Source organism: Pochonia chlamydosporia, chromosome 4 (genome assembly GCF_001653235.2).
Source record: "Pochonia chlamydosporia 170 chromosome 4, whole genome shotgun sequence".
NCBI classification, from domain to species: domain Eukaryota; kingdom Fungi; phylum Ascomycota; class Sordariomycetes; order Hypocreales; family Clavicipitaceae; genus Pochonia; species Pochonia chlamydosporia.
In genome coordinates, this window is record NC_035793.1 from 3,870,422 (window position 1) to 3,888,989 (window position 18,568).

Below are 18,568 nucleotides of genomic sequence, written 5' to 3' on the forward strand. Positions count from 1 at the left end.
GTGAGGTTGGAATAGTTCTTCTTATATGATCTGGCCGGGTGCGGCTGAGCAGGCATACCATCAACGCCAACTTGGACTGGCTCCGCCACCTGAGTGAGGACAAGACTCACAGCCAAGGCAGACACTGATGCTGTAAACGTCAACCAATAATGTTGTTTGAGAGACGTAGTGCCGAGTACGAATCGAATAGGCATCAATTATAATGTGCATTCAAGGAAACCAACTACCGACATTGACTATTGTTACACGCCCACGAATATTACCCATATACTTTTGTCAATCTCACACCAACGCTAGCAAGCCCTGTCAACCACAATACTGTCCTTACGCTGAGCAAACAACTGACTCCTGCTCTGAGACTTGGAAACAACGAAAAGCCTGGGAAATCACAGCCCTTTACACGCCAAACGACGACTTCAAGCTTTACTTGAGCGGCTGGTGCGTCGACCCTTTGCCTTTGGAGCAGCCTTCTCCTCAGCCGATTCGTCAGCCGTAGCCTTGTGAGCTGACTTGCGACGAGCTTTCCCTGTTGCCTTGGCGTCGGAAGCTTTGGCAGCCTTTGGGGTGGCTTTGGACTTTTTGGCTGGTACGGAAACCTCTTCTTCTTCGTCTTCGCTCTCGTCTTTGACAGGTGCCTTTTTATATGCCGGTTTCGCAGGAGTAGCCTTAGCCTTGGTAGCCTTGGCCTTTTTGGCTGACACGGGGGCCTCTTCTTCATCTTCCTCGCTCTCGTCCTTGACAACGGCTTTCTTGCCACGAGCACTCTTTGCCGGAGTAGCTTTAGCCTTCTTAGCTGCCGCTGGTGCCTCATCGTCGTCCTCGCTCTCTTCCTTGACGGCTGCCTTTTTCCCACGGGCACCCTTTGCGGGAGTGGCTTTGTCTGCCTTTCCTGCCTTCGCAGTCTTGGACTTTTTCGCCTTGGGCTCATCCTCTTCGTCATCCTTCTTGCGACCACGCTTGGCAGACTTTTTGGCCGGTTTAGCATCCTCCTCGGAGTCCTATGCATCGTTAGCGGTTATCCATGATCATGTTGCCAGGAGTTCATAAGCGCCTACATCTTTGGCAGCCTGAAGAGCGGCCTTCTGCTTAGCGGTCAGGTGAATGCCCTTCTCCCCAGGCTTGTTTTTCTCAGGATCCTGCACAACACCAGTCAGCAAGTCTCTCACATCTGGGGGTAACATCTCAATAACATACGCCTTTGAAGTCCTCAGCATCAATGTGGCCCTGCAATACACATCGTCGAACCTTTTCCTTGATTTCCGGGTCGCTAACATTTGACATCAGTCATGTGCCCATACGCTGCTCCCTTCCATGAGTGAGCGAACAAACCTCAATTCATCGTATCCATCAATGGCATCAAAGTCATACTTGTCATCACCAAGATCACACGCCTCCTTCAGGTTGACCAGCTGCGCTCCCGAAACACAGCCCCTAAGCAAAACTATTAGTCATGGCCGAGAATGAACTTGACACTCGACCGCTTTTCCAATTAGAACAACGCACCAGTGCTTCCAGGCCCAGCTTCCATGGTCTTTGACTTCCACCCAGCTGCCAAATCGCATCTCTCCTTTAAGGATCTTGACTTGCTCCTTGGAACAGACGGAGTCTTTGCATCCTGCCCTGTTGTTGGGCGAAAGTTCTGCGAACGTATGAGTACATCTTCTTGCAAAGGGATTTGAATATTGTGAACCATACCAATGCGGTATTGAGGCATGTTGAGCGTGGATTGATGGTGGCGTCACTGGAACGTTTTGCGCGCCGCGTGTTGCTCGCGAAGTTGGGACTGGATTTTTGGCGACGCAGGCTGGGCAGATAATTTGGTTGCAGGGTCCGCCTGATAGGTAGTGCTTGACAGGCACCTTGGTTCAATGTCGCAGCAATATGGCTTAAATTCAGTGAGATGAGGAAGAAATTTAATATGGCGCGATGGATTGAAAGGGATTTAATATCCAGCTTCGTGGAAAACTCTGTTGTGGGATGAGATGAAAAGCGAGAGAATCAGGTTGTCTGGAAAGACAAATGTTGCACTGGACCAGACAGACCCCAGTCAGGCCAGAGCTGTTTGATCAGTCCAGTCGATGGTGGTTGGGTCAACTGGTCCATGTCCCGTGCTGCCACAGGCAGGAGCTGCAGCCCGCACCTTCCTTCCGTCATCGTCGTCGCGTCAAACGACAGAACAGCAGCGTTGATAGTCGCGTGTCTGCTCAGTCTTCAGTTGCAAACTACATGTTTACCTTGCAATCGACGTCTTGCACAGGCTGAAGGGCCTCGATTCACTTCTGTGCACATGTTCAAAACGACTATCTTCGGCGCCAACCCATGTGAACTTAAACCTAGTCGTTGTACTCCGTACAGGCGATCCCAAACCGGCTGTCGCCGAGAACTACAAACCATAAACACCTATCAACTTCACCAGTTATAACAAAAACATCCGCACCACCATTTAATCCCAGTAATTTGCCATTCCTAACATTTTATGCTCTCATCAAAACCCAATACAGTTGCATTAGCTTTTCCATACTCAAACGCCATCTATGCCGAACAAATGACCTGAAACACTCCATACATTACAGAAATGGACACCATCCAATGTACATGGCTGTCAGATTCCTTGGATCAACAGCCTGCTTAATGAGCTCTTCCACTTGACCTTCCACGCTCAACGGGATACTCTCGTTTGGCAACAGTCCCCTTACTTTCCGCTTGATACTGTCCACCACGCTCTGTGGTTGCAGCCTGACGCCAGTGTCGCCTCTCCTCGATGACTTCTTTTCCTTTTGGAGGTCCAGAGTAGGATCATAAATAAACGCTTCCAAAATTGTCATCAACGTTTCTTCCTGCTGTCGTAAGATGCTTAGAGTGAGCTCGGACGATTTTCTGAATGGTCCCTCGTATCCGTATATGCCCATTGCTGACACCATATTGTGCGTCAGCCGAAACGGGACTCGTTCCGGTTTGGCAAATGTCATGCCCTTATCGAACAGACAGTTAAAATCGACGTGGAAGATGCCGCCATTGCCTTCTTCCAAGTTGACATTTTCACCGTGCCGGTCACCCAACCCTAAAATGGTGCCTACCATGGACATGACGGCACAGGATCTCGTGTATTTGAGTCGAGCGGCAAACCATGCCGACGGGCTTGGGAATTGCTGAATAAACCACAGCGGAAGAAGGGGCGGGAATCGTCCCAAAACGTCATCTGTGAAGATTCGGATTTTGTTGTCGGACGTCGACGCCTCCTCCATCAACTGCCTCAGTGCCACGTAGTCGGGATGAATCTTTTGCGACGCGTAAAGGTTTAAGAGAATATCTCTCATCGTTTTAATACCGGGAACCCACTCAATAATACCACACTCCTCGTTCAAGGGAACAACAGCGTACGTTCGAATATACAATTGCCGCCTGCTCGATTCAGCATCTCGCTTCAAGGAACGATTGATGATGCCATTGAACTCCATCAGCCGCTGGTCCGTTCGGAGGTCATCTTTGGGTTTAATGAGCAGCATGTAACTCTTGCCGTCAGACCCCCGGGCAGTCAGCCGTCTGGGTTTAGCAAGCGAGCTCAGAACGAGAACATCGTCTAGGAAGCAGTCGATCGTAACGACATCCCGAGAAAAGGCCTTGTGTTTCTTCACGTGTTCTGATACAGCAGGCAGTGTAGCTATGAGTGAGCTTTCTACTGGCACCACCAAGGGGCAGGGTGTGCATTTGTGCTGGAAGCGTAAGTCCCGTGAAAGACTGGCCTTGACCGTTTTGTTTCCTTGAAACTCGCCGTTTTGACAGGCCAACAATAATTGCTCCGCCAATTTCTCACCAGTTCTGATCAGGTATTTCACATCATAAGATGTTCCATCTACCTTCTTTTGAATGCCTCTTAGGGCTTGCAAAATTTGTCCGCCTCGTACCTTCCTCTCGGAAGCTTGTTTTGTCGTCATGATGCCAATCAGGCTCCACAGAGCCTGCCTTGGGTGCGCCTCGACAACTTTGGTTACAATGTGAGTGAGACGCTCGAAAACTGCTGCATTGGGGTGAGCAATTCGAGCCACAATCTGTGGTAAAGCTGTGTAAAAGATGTACGCCGGCAGACGATAAATATACTTGTCTAGGAAGGAGTGTAGCAGGTTGAGTTGTTCAACTCGGCGTTTATGCAGTTCACGGGAGACTGACATCTTGCCCTCAGGAGCCTTGTCAACCTGTGCTCCAAGGTCCAACCATAGAGTCAAAATTCTCGGAAGCGTCTGGTACAAATATTTTGTCCCAGAGTTGAGAGACCGCACATAATTTTCAATGACGAGCCTGGAAATTTCACCAGTAACATAATTGTCACTCTGATCCTCAACCTTGAGAGACTGTTCGGCTTCGAGAATCTTCTTGTAGTGCCTCCCAAGATAATAGTGTCCCTTCTCCCAAGTGGAAAATGTCTTTGGTGGTTGTTGATACCTTTCTCGCAACGCAACGGCATGAGATTGGCCGGCGGCATCCAGCCATTTGGCAAGAAGTAATTGTGCTCGAGCTGTTAATAACTTTTGTTGAGCGTTAAGTTTTGATGCTCCGGCAGTCGAGGTACTCGTCGAGGGCCCAGTTTGGGTCATAAATTTGTTTCGTTCAATTGCACCTTGAAGCATTTGTATAGCTTTCCGATGGTGATTGTCTCGCCACAACAGCTTGGCATTCTCAATCGTGGCCGAGTCATCGCCCAGTCGAGACGCATGTAGCACAGCATTGAACGATTGATGCAGAGAGTTAGTTTTTCGAGCCAGTCTTGCACTCGATAACCAGAGACCCGAGATGTCCAGGTCTGCAAAAGTCGGTCTGTGGAAATCCGTGTAAGTAAAATCCGTCAAGCACACGTTCTTGATCATACCTTGAAAGCTCCATGGCGGCGCGCCTAATACCCAAGAGGTATTGCTTGTCACCGAAACGTCCTCCCATAATTTCCAGTCGGCCGTCCAGCAGGGCCAGAGTTCTCCGCCGCTCATTGTCATTGCCTGGTTTGGTCTTAAGGATGACGTCCAAATCTGTAAGTACATGGCACTTCAGCAAAATCTCATGTGCAGAGTTCAATGAAGCAGTGGCTGATGTAGTCATCGATGAGGCTATCTTATCTTGCATGCTCTGTATAGCCTTGTCGAACATATCAGAGCCGTAGTGGCGGTATAATAAGTCAAACAAGCCTGCGAGAGACATGTTGAAGTCCTGAGCTACATCCCCCTGGAAGCGTCCAGTAAACTTGGCAAGGCTTTCCCATCGACCCGTTACCCATGCGGCTTCCACAGCGAATGGGAGGATTTTGTTATTGGCTGATGGATCAGTATGAATGCCCTCAATATGGTTTAGAAGCACGTCTAATAGATAGTTAGCAATATACGCTGATAGACCAACGGTTGAGAGGGACAGACCATGTTGCCCAGCTTGCTTCAGACAGTTCAGGAGGTCTGCCTGAACGTCTGTGTTTTGGGGGTTCTCAGCGAGCTGCATCTCGTACCATGTCTGGGCGGATGACCATCGCCCGGCCTTTTTGTGGCTCAGAATTTGTTGATTTATATCGAGTGCATGAAGCTGTGAGGAGATGCCTTCCAGACCATCAGGTTCGTCGATATTTGCATAAATATCTTGAAGCTTTTCTAACAATCTGCTCCGATCTCCCGGTTCTCGTTTCTGCTGCTCCATTTTCTGTGCGTGTTGTTCGAGATGAAATAGGGCACGAGAATATTCGTTGCAGTCAGTGGCTCGCTGCGAGATCAACTCTGGAGGAATTTGATCAAGCACACCCTGTATTCGTGCTACGCTCTCTTTGCCTTCTGGAGTAAGTCTACCTGTTGCTCTCTTCTGTTGAACCCATCTCATGGCGTAATCGAGGCAACGGAACACAGCCTTCGCCGAAAGTTAGCTCACCGACGAAAGGTTGATATCCAGCTCACTTACATGACAAAATCGCTTCATCTCCTCGCGTTCAAGGTATGATGCATCATCCGCTGGCTGATGTCTCAAAACGCCTAAAAGCTCATTTACTATTCGGTCTTTTTCATCCTCAGTGCTTCGTGAGCCGAGTAAAACATGCAGTACAAGATAGGGCAGGAGAAATTCTGCAGTTGACAGATCTTTGACGCGGATGACGCGCATTATAGGCTCAAAAAGCAAGTCAGCATGAGGATGCTGTCCTTTTCTCAACATGTCGATAACAAATGATCGAAGCCAGTTGCCATATGGTTTGCCCGGATGGAAGATCGGATACTCAACAGTCACTGGAGGCATGGGGGCAACCATGTACCTAGAGGTCAGGAAAGGTGCGATGACTTCGCGAGCGTGATCCGGTATAGCAATCCATTTCCTGTAAATATCGCCACCCCCCATCATACCAGTTTCGTTCATGGCGCACGCTGCCTTAATATCACATTTGTCGAGAAGCTCCTGCATGGCATAGGAAAGAAAGCCTTGGAGTTTGGTATCGGTTGCCGACAAAAATGATGGTACCAGAACCTCTTCCAACAGGAACAAGCCGAAGTCTGTGAGTTCTTCTGCGGCTTCAAAATTGTTCAGCACGACAATAGATCGCTGCTCCCTCACTGTTTCAATCTGATTGGAGTCCAAGCACCCAATAAGTCCAATACACTGAACGCACAGCCGGGTGATTTCTGCTTGTACTCCGTTGTACTTGCATGCGCAGTCGAGAAGTGATCGCAGCACCGTAGTGATAGCATTATCCGGCCGTTGACTCACAGCCGACGTGTACAAGGCATTCTGATTATCCCTTAGGTACGGCGCAAGTTCTGCCAAGGCTTGATGAACAACGCCCGCGTTGTCATGGCTAACTCTCTGGGCAAAGACATCCAACGCTTCTTCCATGGAAAGAGCGGGACGCATTGCCTTCAGATTCTTCTCAACCACTTCGAGGCCCTTGCAGGCCGACAGAGAAGGGAGTTTGCTGATGTGTATCTCTACCATGGCGCCATGCTTATCCAATAAGGACACAAGCATATTTTTGCCAATAGTTGCGGTCGTCGCGTCCAGCGTCGTCCAATAGCGACTAACGATGAAGAAGGTAGTCTCGAGCAATGCTTCGACGTCTTCTTCCTCCAAATGAGTGAGCATCGCCGCCCAACAAGAAAAACTTGACTCTCTTAAAGACTCTTGAGAAATAGCTGCGAGAAGACAGGCTGATATCTGACGGATACGTTAGAAAAGGCAATACCAAACTTGAGGGTAAACGTACCTGGGGCCTAGCGATCCGGGCATGATGCTTGCAAACCTTGATCATCTCTTCCAAAGTTCCAATGCTCGTTCTTTGTTCCATAACAGGCGGTTGCAAAGAGATGGAATCATTTATGACATCGGTTAGACGAGCCATGAGGCCCAATATATGTGACTGCAGAAAGCGACCAATTACGTACCCTTTCTTGCTCTTGGGGTCCTTGCTTGCTGTCAAGATAGTGGTTGCCATTAATTGAAGCGCGTCGTGAACCTGCCAGCTATCAGTATTATGATTCGGAAATGTTGATGATATCAATTTGCAGCTTACAAGAGATCGCTTGGTCTTGTCTGCAGTTGCGGCTGTTTTGAGTAGCTCCAACGCAATAAGAACGGGCTCCGATTGAAACAGGTCAAGCAAAGAGAGAGAGTGGAAATGGGGATGTATTTCGTTCAAGCGAGATTTAGTGAACTCATCAATGTCGCCAGAGTCTTGAACCAACAAAAGTGCCAATGTTGCGGCGAGATTCGATCCGTCCATCAGTGGCATCCAGACCTCCTTTTCCTGGCGAGCTTCTGCAATCTTCTGAATGACATCCTGGCGCCTGTCTAATACCAACCACGGCAAGGCATGTGTCTGTATTAACAAGAGGAGTTCATTGACAGATATTTGTAGTAGTTCTGCAACTGCGCGACTTCGTTGAGGTCGCTGAATCATGTCTTTTGTCGTCATGTACGCGAGACTCTTCCAGAATGGCTCAAGAAGGCGTCTTGGAGTTGTGCTACGAGCGTCCGCTAGGTTCAGAAGTTCGTTGAAGGTGAAAGCAGACACGATGTTGTTGCTACTTCCAAGGTAGTCGACGAGCTTGATCAAGACCAAGTTCAACTCATCCTCTGATACAACGCGACCAACTTGACCCCACGCCAGAATTCGGGTTTCCACTAAGTGTGCTGCATCTTGGTCAGATGTTGATTTGAGAAGAGCAATCGTGTTTTTGCGATTCCTTGCGATTAAGTCATCCCCGACACCGCTAACAGGGTTCGTCGGCATGAATGCACGAAGTGTCCTCCCTGCGGCAATACGCAGTTCCCTGACAGAGCTATTCAAAGACTGTAAACACCATTGGCCAGGTCCTGAAGCCTCGATGCTCAAAAAGTCTGCGTCATCACAATGACACACCAGTCTTCGCAGCGCGATCATTGCCGCAACACGGGGCTGCCTCGACTCTAAAAAAGAGGATCTTTGAATGAGCTTTGAAAATATGGATCGGGAGGCGGCCTTGGTACTTTGAAACTCTACGGAGAGCTTTGGCTTGCGACCTTGGTCACACACTGGACACTGGCTTTCTGTTGCTGTTTTGGCTACGGCTGCATCTAAGCCGTCACATACGCAGGATATTCTGGAAAGAAGATCCAAAGCGAGAGATTTACTGCTGCTAGGGATTTTGTCGAATCTCTCTCTGCACAGAGTCAGCTGCGAAATAACAACGATTATGCGAAGATTGCACTTACAAAAATAGTGCTTCAGGCATCAGCTCGGCCTCATCGCCTGTCCAAGCCACGTCAAGTGTCTCATATATGGCTCGGAAAAGGCTCGATATTGGATTAGAATCTGAGGAAACAACTTTCCTCTTTTTGGTGACCGACTTTGACTGAGAACTTTGGCCGTAGTTGAGATTCAGACTCTCCACAACTTTTTGGACTTCCTCATCCCGAAAATGCGATGGGCTCGTATCCTCATCGAAAGTCTGCTGTGGTGCTGCATATACAATCTGTCGTAGCAAACGCGTGCATCGCTTCAATTTGTCAGCGCTATTAAAAGTAATTAGATAGGTAGAATTCTGCTCACCCAAATATCGGTATCCTCCCCAATGGAAGCATGTTGTGATGAGAGTAGAGTCAACTCCTGGACCAACTTTGACGCTGCCATACGTCCTATTGAGTATGATTCCAGTGTAGCCTTGGATATCGCCAAAAGTGCCTGGCAGTATAACTGTCGGGCTTTGTCCCCTGATTCGCCTGCCTGAATAAGTGCCTCTGGAGAGGACACCATCTCACTACATAGCAAAACTAAAAGGGCATGCGATTTATCTCTAAATGTCGCTGTCATTTCACTTCCAACTTGCAGTCCATGAGACACATGTAGCACCGTCTCTATGAGAGGAATAGGAGAGCTCGAATCAGCAAGGTCCCATCGCTTTTGTGCGTTGCGTAGATCAAGCCAAGTGTCCAAGAGCCATGGAGCAGTTTGCGACAATGAAGCCAGGGAGGAGAAGGCCGAGTCTTGTACGATGAAGGGATATGCAAGTATCTTTGCGAGGCTCGTTATCTGTCGAATTGCCTGGGACGACGATGAGATCCGATATGTAGACCAAGCGCTGATAGACCTTTTCTGTAGTATCTGATGGAGTGCGAATTGAGACGGGAGATGAATAGAACCAAAGCTATTTGGTTCAGAAGGGTCCAATGACGTGTTTTGTAGCTGGTCAGTCGCACCTGGAATCAATTAGTGTTCGTTTCTTCCGTCCTGCAGGCAGATGCAGACCTACCAGAGACGCAGGATCGCAAATAGAGAACCAATGCTGGACCAAGAGACCACAGTTCGTCAGTTCGCGATATCACTAGGAGCAAATATTGCAAAAAGCCCTCGAGAGAACCTTCTAACTCCTCGAAAATGGCATGCCCAAGGAACCTCAGCAGATGTGGCAGAAGCCATACCCACAGAGGCTCGGTGCCTCTGTGGAGCAGAGTGTTTGAAGCATTGGTATACGCAAGCACAGAAGGAGTCTCTTTAATTGTAAATCGCAGGAAGTTTATTGCTTTCAGAGCTTCGTTATGGGTGTGCGATCGGTTCGCAAATGGATCGTCCAGTTTAATCCCTTCCAAAGCCACACGACAGTACACATAGATGAGCATGTGATTGTGTTCAACTCGATCTTCATGGGTCTTGAGAAGATCCGGGTGGTCTTTCACCTTTTGTATTGTGGCAAAGAGTCCCTTGAGTTCATTGCCATCGTCCGATCGTGAGGATTTCGTGGAGGTGGATATGTTCTCAACAAGCTGCGCGGCCAATGTGGACGGGGGCGGACCATCTCCCGCGGCGGCAACGCCGCCATGGTGACCTAGCGTTGCTGTATTCCCACGGGAGTTTTGTGCCATCGTCCTGCTGGCATTGTGTAACGCTTGAAATTGCCTTGAGCCTTGAGGAAGAATTGACAGAAGTCACCAGGCGGTCGTCTGGGAGACGCGATCCTGGTCGTGGGGTTCAACGCGCCTTCACGTGACTGTAATGGTAAAGTTGGCGTTAGTTTTCACGAACGGTAAATGTAGTCTTGCGGGACGAATGTTACAAATAAAAATCGAAGGCAAAATCTCAGGGAAATGAAGAATTCTCACTAAGACTATTGCCTATCAACTTGGTTTGCGTTTCCCATCATTCATGCTGTGTATAAGGTGTTAGCTATCGCAGCCTCTCACCCGTTAGAACAGGCATAGGGAGACGAGGCATTTCATAAACGGAATAACTCTAGTTGTGCTTCTACCAGCATTACACGGTGATTTTCTCCATAAGCAACATAAGTATCCGACGATGGATCAAAAAGTGCTTCACGGGGAACGCAGAATTGTGGTCTTGCTTGACCAGAGGGCATGCATCTAAAAGACAGCTGTTAGACGTGCTAGGCTTACAATCACAACAAGGCAAACAAGACACTTCATCATGATATTCGACAAGTGATGAAATTCCTTCTAGTAATTCGAACTAATAAAGGTTTCGAACTCGTCTAAGCCCGGACAAGATTCTCCATATAGTACATGAGAGAATCAATTTGTCACATATCATAAGTCTTCCATCTGGCGCGGCAATGCATGGCGACAACTCCATAAGTACTGACTTCATAAAAGCAGTGCCCATTGCCCATAAGACATTCCATCATCATCTTTTTGCCCGCGCCCGACTCCCCACCACTTTATTCCGTGTACGACGAACCGCTTTGGCGGGGGGCAGAGCTGGGTCGACGCCCACGGCAACGGGCATATGGAGCAGGTTGGGACTTTCTTCGACTGAAAAGGGACTGATTAGTTGAAGGAGCATAGTCCCGATCAAATGCCTTCCGTTGCAGCAGAATGTGTCAAGATGCAATGCAACCATGCCCTGCCGTCCAGCCGCATAAAGAAGTAGACGTTGGATCGTATGTGGCGGTGGCTTGTTGGGTGTTTCATCTTATAGAAGTCGAACACATCAAGCGATAGTAAGAACCCTGAAAACCTGACCGGAAAACAAAATTCCTTTGTATACCCTTGGCTCATCCCATTGTGAAGGCATGTATGTAGTCTATGGCGACGTATGCGGCTTCTAATATCCGACCACCATATCGAGCCTGTATTACTGTCCTTGGCTGGTGTCATTTGATTCAGGCCGAATACGAGTTTCAACACAAGGATATCTTTCGGGCCAACAAAACCCTACCCAGTGCACACTCACTGAAGCATCAAGTTCGCTGCTGTCCGCAGCCAGGAAACGTGTATAACCGCCGGAACTGCAGTCGTAATCGCATTTCTTGCAGTATATGGGAATATGGCAACCCTTGTATGACGGGCTAAGCCAGATTGTCTCCTATGCTGGCCACGCAGACCGCAGAACAAGCCAAAAGCGAGGTTTGGCGTCGGCGTGCCCTATTCATTATTCCGTTATCTCGTCCTTCTTAAGCTTTATTTATCCGAATTCGTCGCATGGCCGTAGTCAATAGAATCGGTCGGAACGGTAGATGAGGCTTGATTAACAAGCTTGATGAGGCGATTTAGGATGACGAATTCAACCTTCAGCTTAATGCCGTAAACACACGGTTTAAATGCGGCCTGCAGGTAGAAAAGATTGGCGCACTGGATGCCAATCAGGGTGATATCCAGCGCGATGATGAGCAGATTCGTACATATCAGCTGTGATAGCATGTTTTTCTGCTTGCTTCTTTTCCATTCAATAGTAGACGGCGTGGCCCAGGAGCGCTCAAGGATCGGGGCGCGTTCGCGTAGGTAGTTACGCGTCTGAAATATGTAGAGAATGCCGAGGGCAGACTCCTGCACAACGAAGACTACGAGCTGCACACGGTCCCAGATGAGGTTGAAGGAAGTGAGTTTTAATGTCGTTGCTTGCTGAACGGAGGCCAAGTTAGCAACTGTTCGCACCGCGTCTTTGTTAATACTCGGGCAGGCAACACTCACAGCTAGGGTACCAATCACAATGGTTGGAATAGAAAATACAATCGAGGTAAATATGAGGACAAGTTTGATGCGGCTTAGTGTCTTCGTGGTGTTGATGAGCAGATGTAGTCGTGAATAGAGGACCCAACTCTGGGGCACCACCATGATGAGCCATGTCAGGTAAATGATAACTATGGCTGGTATCTTATCTTTCCAAATGTTATAGTCGGCCAGGATCATGAAAAGAGGCTGTAAAATCACGCCCCAAGACGTGAGCGCGCATGACCAGAAATACAGACCACGGCGATGCTTGAAAAGAAGGAATAAGGATATATTGATCTCGATCCCGATGTACCATGAGATGCCGGTAAAAGCGGCAAACATCATAGACATGGGCAAGTCCTGCATGAGGTCCTCCATTTTCAGAGACTCGTGTGTTATATCGGTGTTGTTGCTGGTAGCATGGTTGTCCGAGGTCTAGGCCAAAGCCGAGAAGCTGTGAGAGTGATGACAGAGTGAAGAGAGGATCGAAGCTGAGATGACGGAGCACTTGGAACTAGACGGCCTTGAGAAGGGAGACGCCTATTTCTAATCGGCAATCGGTTGGGGTGGATTCAGACCTCGTACTACACCGTGTTGATGTGCCGTGCCGGCATGATCATCAGGGGCTCGGACAAGCCCTCTCGGCCCCCAAGCCTGCAAACACCAACAGGACGTCTTCAGCAGTTGCCATGTCTTAGACTACCCCTGCGTAGTTCGCATTGTGAAGCTCCAGCTCCCCAGCAAAGCAGGGATCAAGCTCCAACACCTGCCTGTCCGCCAAAATTTGATGAAACGTTTATTTCGTCAGATGGGCTTTGACACCTTTGGCTTGAGGACGAGTCAGTTCTTCCCGAGATGCTTTTTCTTGCTTCCCGTCCCGTAGATCGCGAGCTAATCTATCCTTCCTCCTTGGCAGTTTGTTAAATATCCGAAAAGCTCACCACTGGTATGTTGGAGAGTGGACTATTTTAGTTCCTCTTAGTGCTTATTTATACCCATGCCACGGCAAGTTGAGATGTAGATTTGCTTTTCATGAAGCCAAATGCGAACATATTCAGGCTTCTTCACTTCCCACCAATTGTTTGTTATCAATTGAGAGAGCCTTCATTACTTGTTCAAGAGGCAAAGACTGGATTAGAGGTTGCAAACGCAAGGGAGAAGGATTCAAGGCTGTTCCGACGCAGCTGAGCTTAGCTCCCCTCCATTGTGCATGCTATGCAAGCCACTTACAACTACCGCTGGTATACAACTTATCGGGCTAAGGCTGATTCTCGTGTTTTTCCAGCAAATAGTACTCCGTATTGACATAGACCATGGCGTTCTGACATTATTACACCATGACTCAGGGCAGCCGCCCTGGCATAAGGCCCCCCAGGGTCAGAGAAGAAAGGCGTTTTGCTTCGGTGAAACTTTTGGTAATCTGATTTTGCCTCCGCTTGACAACCGGTGAGTGCGGATGTTATCTTCGGAGAACTCCATATGCCGCTGGGGTTTCTCCATTTCTGTGCCGTCCCGCGTCTTACTTGGCATCCAAACCAGGGCAATCCCAACCTTTTTCGTCCTTGAAGGGTGTGCTCAGACCCAAAACGCCGGGCGACTCTCCGAAGCGGATTAACGCATCCGCCATGATTGGACGGTAGGTGAAGTCGTGGCTGGGCTACTTTACAGCTCAATCCGCGGGGGGCAGGGAAGTTGTAAAATATGTGTGACATGGGCTGAGAGTAGCGTCTTCCAAGCTTCTCGCCCAGACGGGACGGGATGCCAAGATGAAGCATCACATCAAACTGTAACTAACACCTGCTGCGAAACAACTCTGTGCGGGGTTTCAAATGTAAATCACCCTGCCGCAAGCTGTTCTTCCAAGCTATCGAGTTTGAGTGGTTGGAGGCGGCATTACCACACCAGAGGTTCTTACTCTGACAACAAAAGTTCAAGGAAATGGCCAAATAACAAGACCACGTATTTATCACTATACAATTTCGATGGTGGTATATTGGCTCACATCTTGGTACGGGCAGGGCGCAACCGGTCTCAGACTGCGGCCTTGAAACACTCTAGCCGATGATCAATACAGGAACATTGAAATGGACTGACTCTGCCGCACAAATTGTGCCTGTTCTGATGGAAATTCAACTTCAGTCCTCAACAGCTTACTGTCGTTCTTTGATACCCAACATGATGGCTCTTTCAGGTTCCATGTTTGCTGTCGTGTTGGGGATTTTGGCCTCCCAAGCAGTCCTGCTGCAATCGACCCCAACATCGTGCAGTACATGAGGTTCTGGCAACCTGGTTGTCAAATTCTCTAGGTCTTGGCGAAGAAGAAAAACAGGCTATCGTCTCACTCATGCATTCGAATTCCGTGGTGTTTGCAGCTGCCACTGTATGACTTTCCAGGCAGCTAGGACAAGTCCCTCGCTGGCGCATAAGACATATTGAGTCATCTAGCTTCAATATTAATGGATTTGTAGAAGTGCCGGTATAAAGTCCGAATTTGAAGAAGGACTACAGGCTGTGTCAACTGCAAATGATCTAATCTGACGTGTTTAGGACATGTGTAGTTGAATAGAAAGAGGGCTCAGCTCTCATAAGCAATACTGTACTTAATAACCCATCTCCGCACATAGCTTGATTCGTCTATAAATGATCCAAAAGAAGATTGAGTAAGAAAAGAACCAAATCAGGAGCACTGAAGTACGCCAAACGTTCACAGTGAGAGCCTTGATTACTTACGGTCGATTCCGGCTTTATTAGCCTTCTAACAGCGGCAACATCGTCATCTATCACTTTCAAGCATACAGCAACCGCACAGTTTCACTCATGACCATGTTAGAAAAGGTCGTTACCCGCAGATTTCTACCCAGAATTTGGTCAAACCTGAGCCGTCAGGTCCCCGGGAGGACGCCTTATGATTACAGCCGTGTCATAATCGGTGCAATCCCTAGAGTTCCATCCCTAAACAAGACGCCTCTGGTGGCGGATACAAGCATATCCTATAAAGGAGGTTTAGTGCATAGTAGCATGTTGCAATACGGGCATAACAATGTTTTCTGGCCTGTATGGACAGGTCGCTGAGAGTTCAGCTTACAGCTACACCCCTTGGCCGTCAGAAACGAACCAGAAACGGTACAGCTTACCACCAAATGCTCCTGAGGATGAGGCCCCCATAAAGATACGTTTCATTTATGGCTTTTCTGGCCAGGTGTGTGACGTCTGGATCACCGCACTTACCGATCCCAGTAGTCTCTGGATTCTAACTGTGCTTCAACTCAGCCAAGAAGCAGCATAGTGACAACAGGACAACTTCTATCATTCTGCAGCATCTTGATCATTCTGTATTAAAGGCCAGGACGTGTGTGGTACATGGATAAGCTTAAAAGTCCACTGCAATAGTTGTGTGATAGGCATTCGGCGACCGCTGCCGCCCTTTGAAAGAGAACCTGGCCAAGCATAATTCACAGTCGCATCAAATCCCGCTTGAAGAGATATTGCGTTCCACGGAGTCCCTTGCCATGACTCGATCTTAGTATACGAAATGGAACCGCCCAAGCATGTGCACTCTGCTTATGATGTCGACCGCTTTACTGCAAGAACACGATATGTTGCGAAGCGGAGTACACCCGAAATCATGCCTTCCACCGCATACAGACGGATATTTTGTACATGAATTTGCAGTCCAGTATTGCTGAGCGTTAAGGAGCTGTTCGGAGTGCGTATCGAATCAATGACATGTTCGGTGTCTTACGACCTTTCCCATTTCAAGAGACAATACGCACGCAGAAACGTGGCACGTAAATGTCTAATATTCGCGTTCAATGGCGACAATTAGTCGGCCGGGACGATCTCACTCGTTTGCTCTTGAAGGTTGCAATCGTCACAAAATTTGTTGCGGAATCCTCCCTCAGCATCATCAAGAAGTAGCTTGACGAGAGTGTCGCAGGCCGTGATCAGTGTTTTCCTTTCTGTAATCAGATCAAGATACTTCCCACCAGAGTCATTGATCTCGGGTTTTACACAGCGAATTCTCCTTTTGCACATGAGGGGTCCGGTCCTGACAGATGGACAGCTCTCCTTTATACTCCGGGTGGAACGTCCAGCTGTATCCTGACGCATAAATCCCTTGAAGGTTTGGAGGATGGCCTTGCTCCTGAAGAATATGCTCCAAACATTCGAGATTCCATCGTTTTCTCGAGAGCCCTCGATATGCACTGCCAATGGGTAAATTATCTGTGCATCTTTCAAGATTCCTACGAAGACTGGAGCCAAGAGGCACCGAAATTGCACGACACATATAACCACGTAGGCGGGCTCTTTGATATTTGTGGCCAGAAGACTCCTGGGGGATACGACAGCACTCACAGGCAACAATATGACGGAGTCTAGCCATATTTCCATTTAGTCGAGTTGATCTTACAATCACAACTTTGCAGCAGGCAACAAAGGCTGGACTCTGCAAAAGGATCTCCTCGCATCTCGGCTGCTCTCGTACACAGAAGGCGACATAGCAAAGAATAACCGCTGCTTCTGTTTTCTGCTTCTGGAGACGGTCCACGGCTTACTGAAATGGAAACTATCGATGAATTCGGGGGTAAAACTTCTGGTATACCCCAGTACCAGCCCGTCAGTATGTTGTCATCGACAAGAGACAAGATCATTGATGAGTGCAAATGGAAAGACTTGCCAGGGGAAACATTCATCATTATCCAGTCCAAGAGTCTGCTGCGGTCTCAGACGTGACAGCAGGAGGAATGATGGTTCGTTTCTCCCGGCCCACATAGAATACGTGAGGACACAGCACTCATGCTAAACCGAAGAGATTCTAATACTGGCTACGGTAGATTTGCTGACCAGTAGGTATACAAACCTCACGCGAATAGTTCAGCTACATTCCCGCAATTTGGAAAGCTAACATCTACGCAGCGGTGTCTCTGTCGGGTGGAAACAATCTCATAGACCTGGACTGAGCTTCGCCATAGTGGTTGCGAGCCAGGGAGCCAGGATATGTTGACTCTACGGATGTTGTCTTTTCCATCCTGAGGCTAAATACTTCCTGGTACATGGTATTCATTGACTATCAGCTCAAGTCTTCTCGTATCCGACTCACGCTCTTTGTCAAGATACCCTATTGCTTCTGGGGTTCGGAAATGGTCGACGAATCATCCCATCAAAACCAGGCAACGAGACTCCTGATTTCCCCAGGGCGGAGTGGAAGCATACGACAACTAAATATTTTTTTTTTGGAAAACTGCTGCTGGTTGACTTTGTGACCTGTTGGCATTAGGATATTCCGGTTGCTGCGAATGGTCGGGTTGACCCCGACAAGATGGCTGATGAAGCAATATAAAGGCGTGTAAAAAATGAACACATGGAAAGAAGAAGCTGTGCTGTACTGTATCAGTGCAACGCAATACAGTACATTCGATACCGCCATGAAAACAAACTGCTTCGTAAACGTTCAGCATTTTGGTCGCACAGCCGCCACACGGCTAAAGTTAGCTCCGTGAGAAGACTCAAATCGTGACATCGAATGGTGCCCAAACTGATGTGCCACGGCACCAGGAGCGATAAGGCCAAAGGCGCCAAGCTGATCCGGTTCAATTTGGGGCGTTTGCCATTCCTTTGAGGAGGAAGAGGCAGACGAATGAAGAAGTAGGCGGCCTCCATTAGAACTTCACGTGGGCGGGACTCGCAAATCCACAGGTCGAGCATCTCCCGAAGAGGCGCCAGGCTGGGTTCCAATCAAAGAAGAGAGCGCCACAAAACATTGAAAGCTTTGGAGGAACGATCAGTGATCGGTGCTGCCGCCCACAGCACAGGTGGAATGCCAAGGGTCCCAAGCCACGGTATGGCGATGCGATGAGGCACACTGGCAGGGTTGTTCGGAGCTACCTGGAGTCTATGACACATTTTGCGTTCTAGTTAGATGTTAGCAGGAGAGACTCCAGATGTCGTGTCAATCGAGCATTGCGCAGCTTATCTGATGATTTTCATGAGGGGAAGCTGCAGTCGTCAGTTATTCAGCAGCGGCCCAATCTCAATGACACATTTCGGGGGCCTGCAGGCGTTGAAGCTGTTGTGCGATACCTGGCACGGTCGCATTGCCTGGCGGTCGATACCACCAAGCATGCTTTCAATGGCGTGA

The 18,568-nt window shown here is 48.6% G+C and overlaps 4 protein-coding genes across 4 annotated transcripts; 1 reads left to right on the top strand and 3 right to left on the bottom strand.

The window, feature by feature from the left end:
- Positions 1-416: 416 nt before the first annotated feature.
- Positions 417-1,714, bottom strand: VFPPC_14434 (ubiquitin-conjugating enzyme; the record flags this gene model as incomplete). Its single annotated transcript, XM_018292203.1, has 6 exons — positions 417-998; positions 1,056-1,136; positions 1,195-1,267; positions 1,330-1,431; positions 1,504-1,639; positions 1,696-1,714. 6 exons carry the CDS (start codon positions 1,712-1,714, stop codon positions 417-419), a joined length of 993 nt encoding a protein of 330 aa, XP_018144192.1.
- Positions 1,715-2,567: 853 nt separating this feature from the next.
- Positions 2,568-10,347, bottom strand: VFPPC_08554 (phosphatidylinositol 3- and 4-kinase; the record flags this gene model as incomplete). Its single annotated transcript, XM_018287241.1, has 9 exons — positions 2,568-4,812; positions 4,865-5,345; positions 5,400-5,874; positions 5,926-7,164; positions 7,214-7,462; positions 7,520-8,648; positions 8,701-8,984; positions 9,038-9,684; positions 9,738-10,347. 9 exons carry the CDS (start codon positions 10,345-10,347, stop codon positions 2,568-2,570), a joined length of 7,359 nt encoding a protein of 2,452 aa, XP_018144193.1.
- Positions 10,348-11,898: 1,551 nt separating this feature from the next.
- On the bottom strand, positions 11,899-12,807 carry VFPPC_14435 (hypothetical protein; the record flags this gene model as incomplete). The annotated part of the gene is made up of 1 exon (XM_018292204.1): positions 11,899-12,807. The coding sequence occupies one exon, from the start codon at positions 12,805-12,807 to the stop codon at positions 11,899-11,901; it is 909 nt and encodes a 302-aa protein (XP_018144194.1).
- Positions 12,808-15,246: 2,439 nt separating this feature from the next.
- Positions 15,247-15,797, top strand: VFPPC_08555 (hypothetical protein; the record flags this gene model as incomplete). The annotated part of the gene is made up of 3 exons (XM_018287242.1): positions 15,247-15,461; positions 15,505-15,623; positions 15,700-15,797. The coding sequence occupies 3 exons, from the start codon at positions 15,247-15,249 to the stop codon at positions 15,795-15,797; spliced, it is 432 nt and encodes a 143-aa protein (XP_018144195.1).
- Between the last annotated feature and the right edge of the window lie 2,771 nt (positions 15,798-18,568).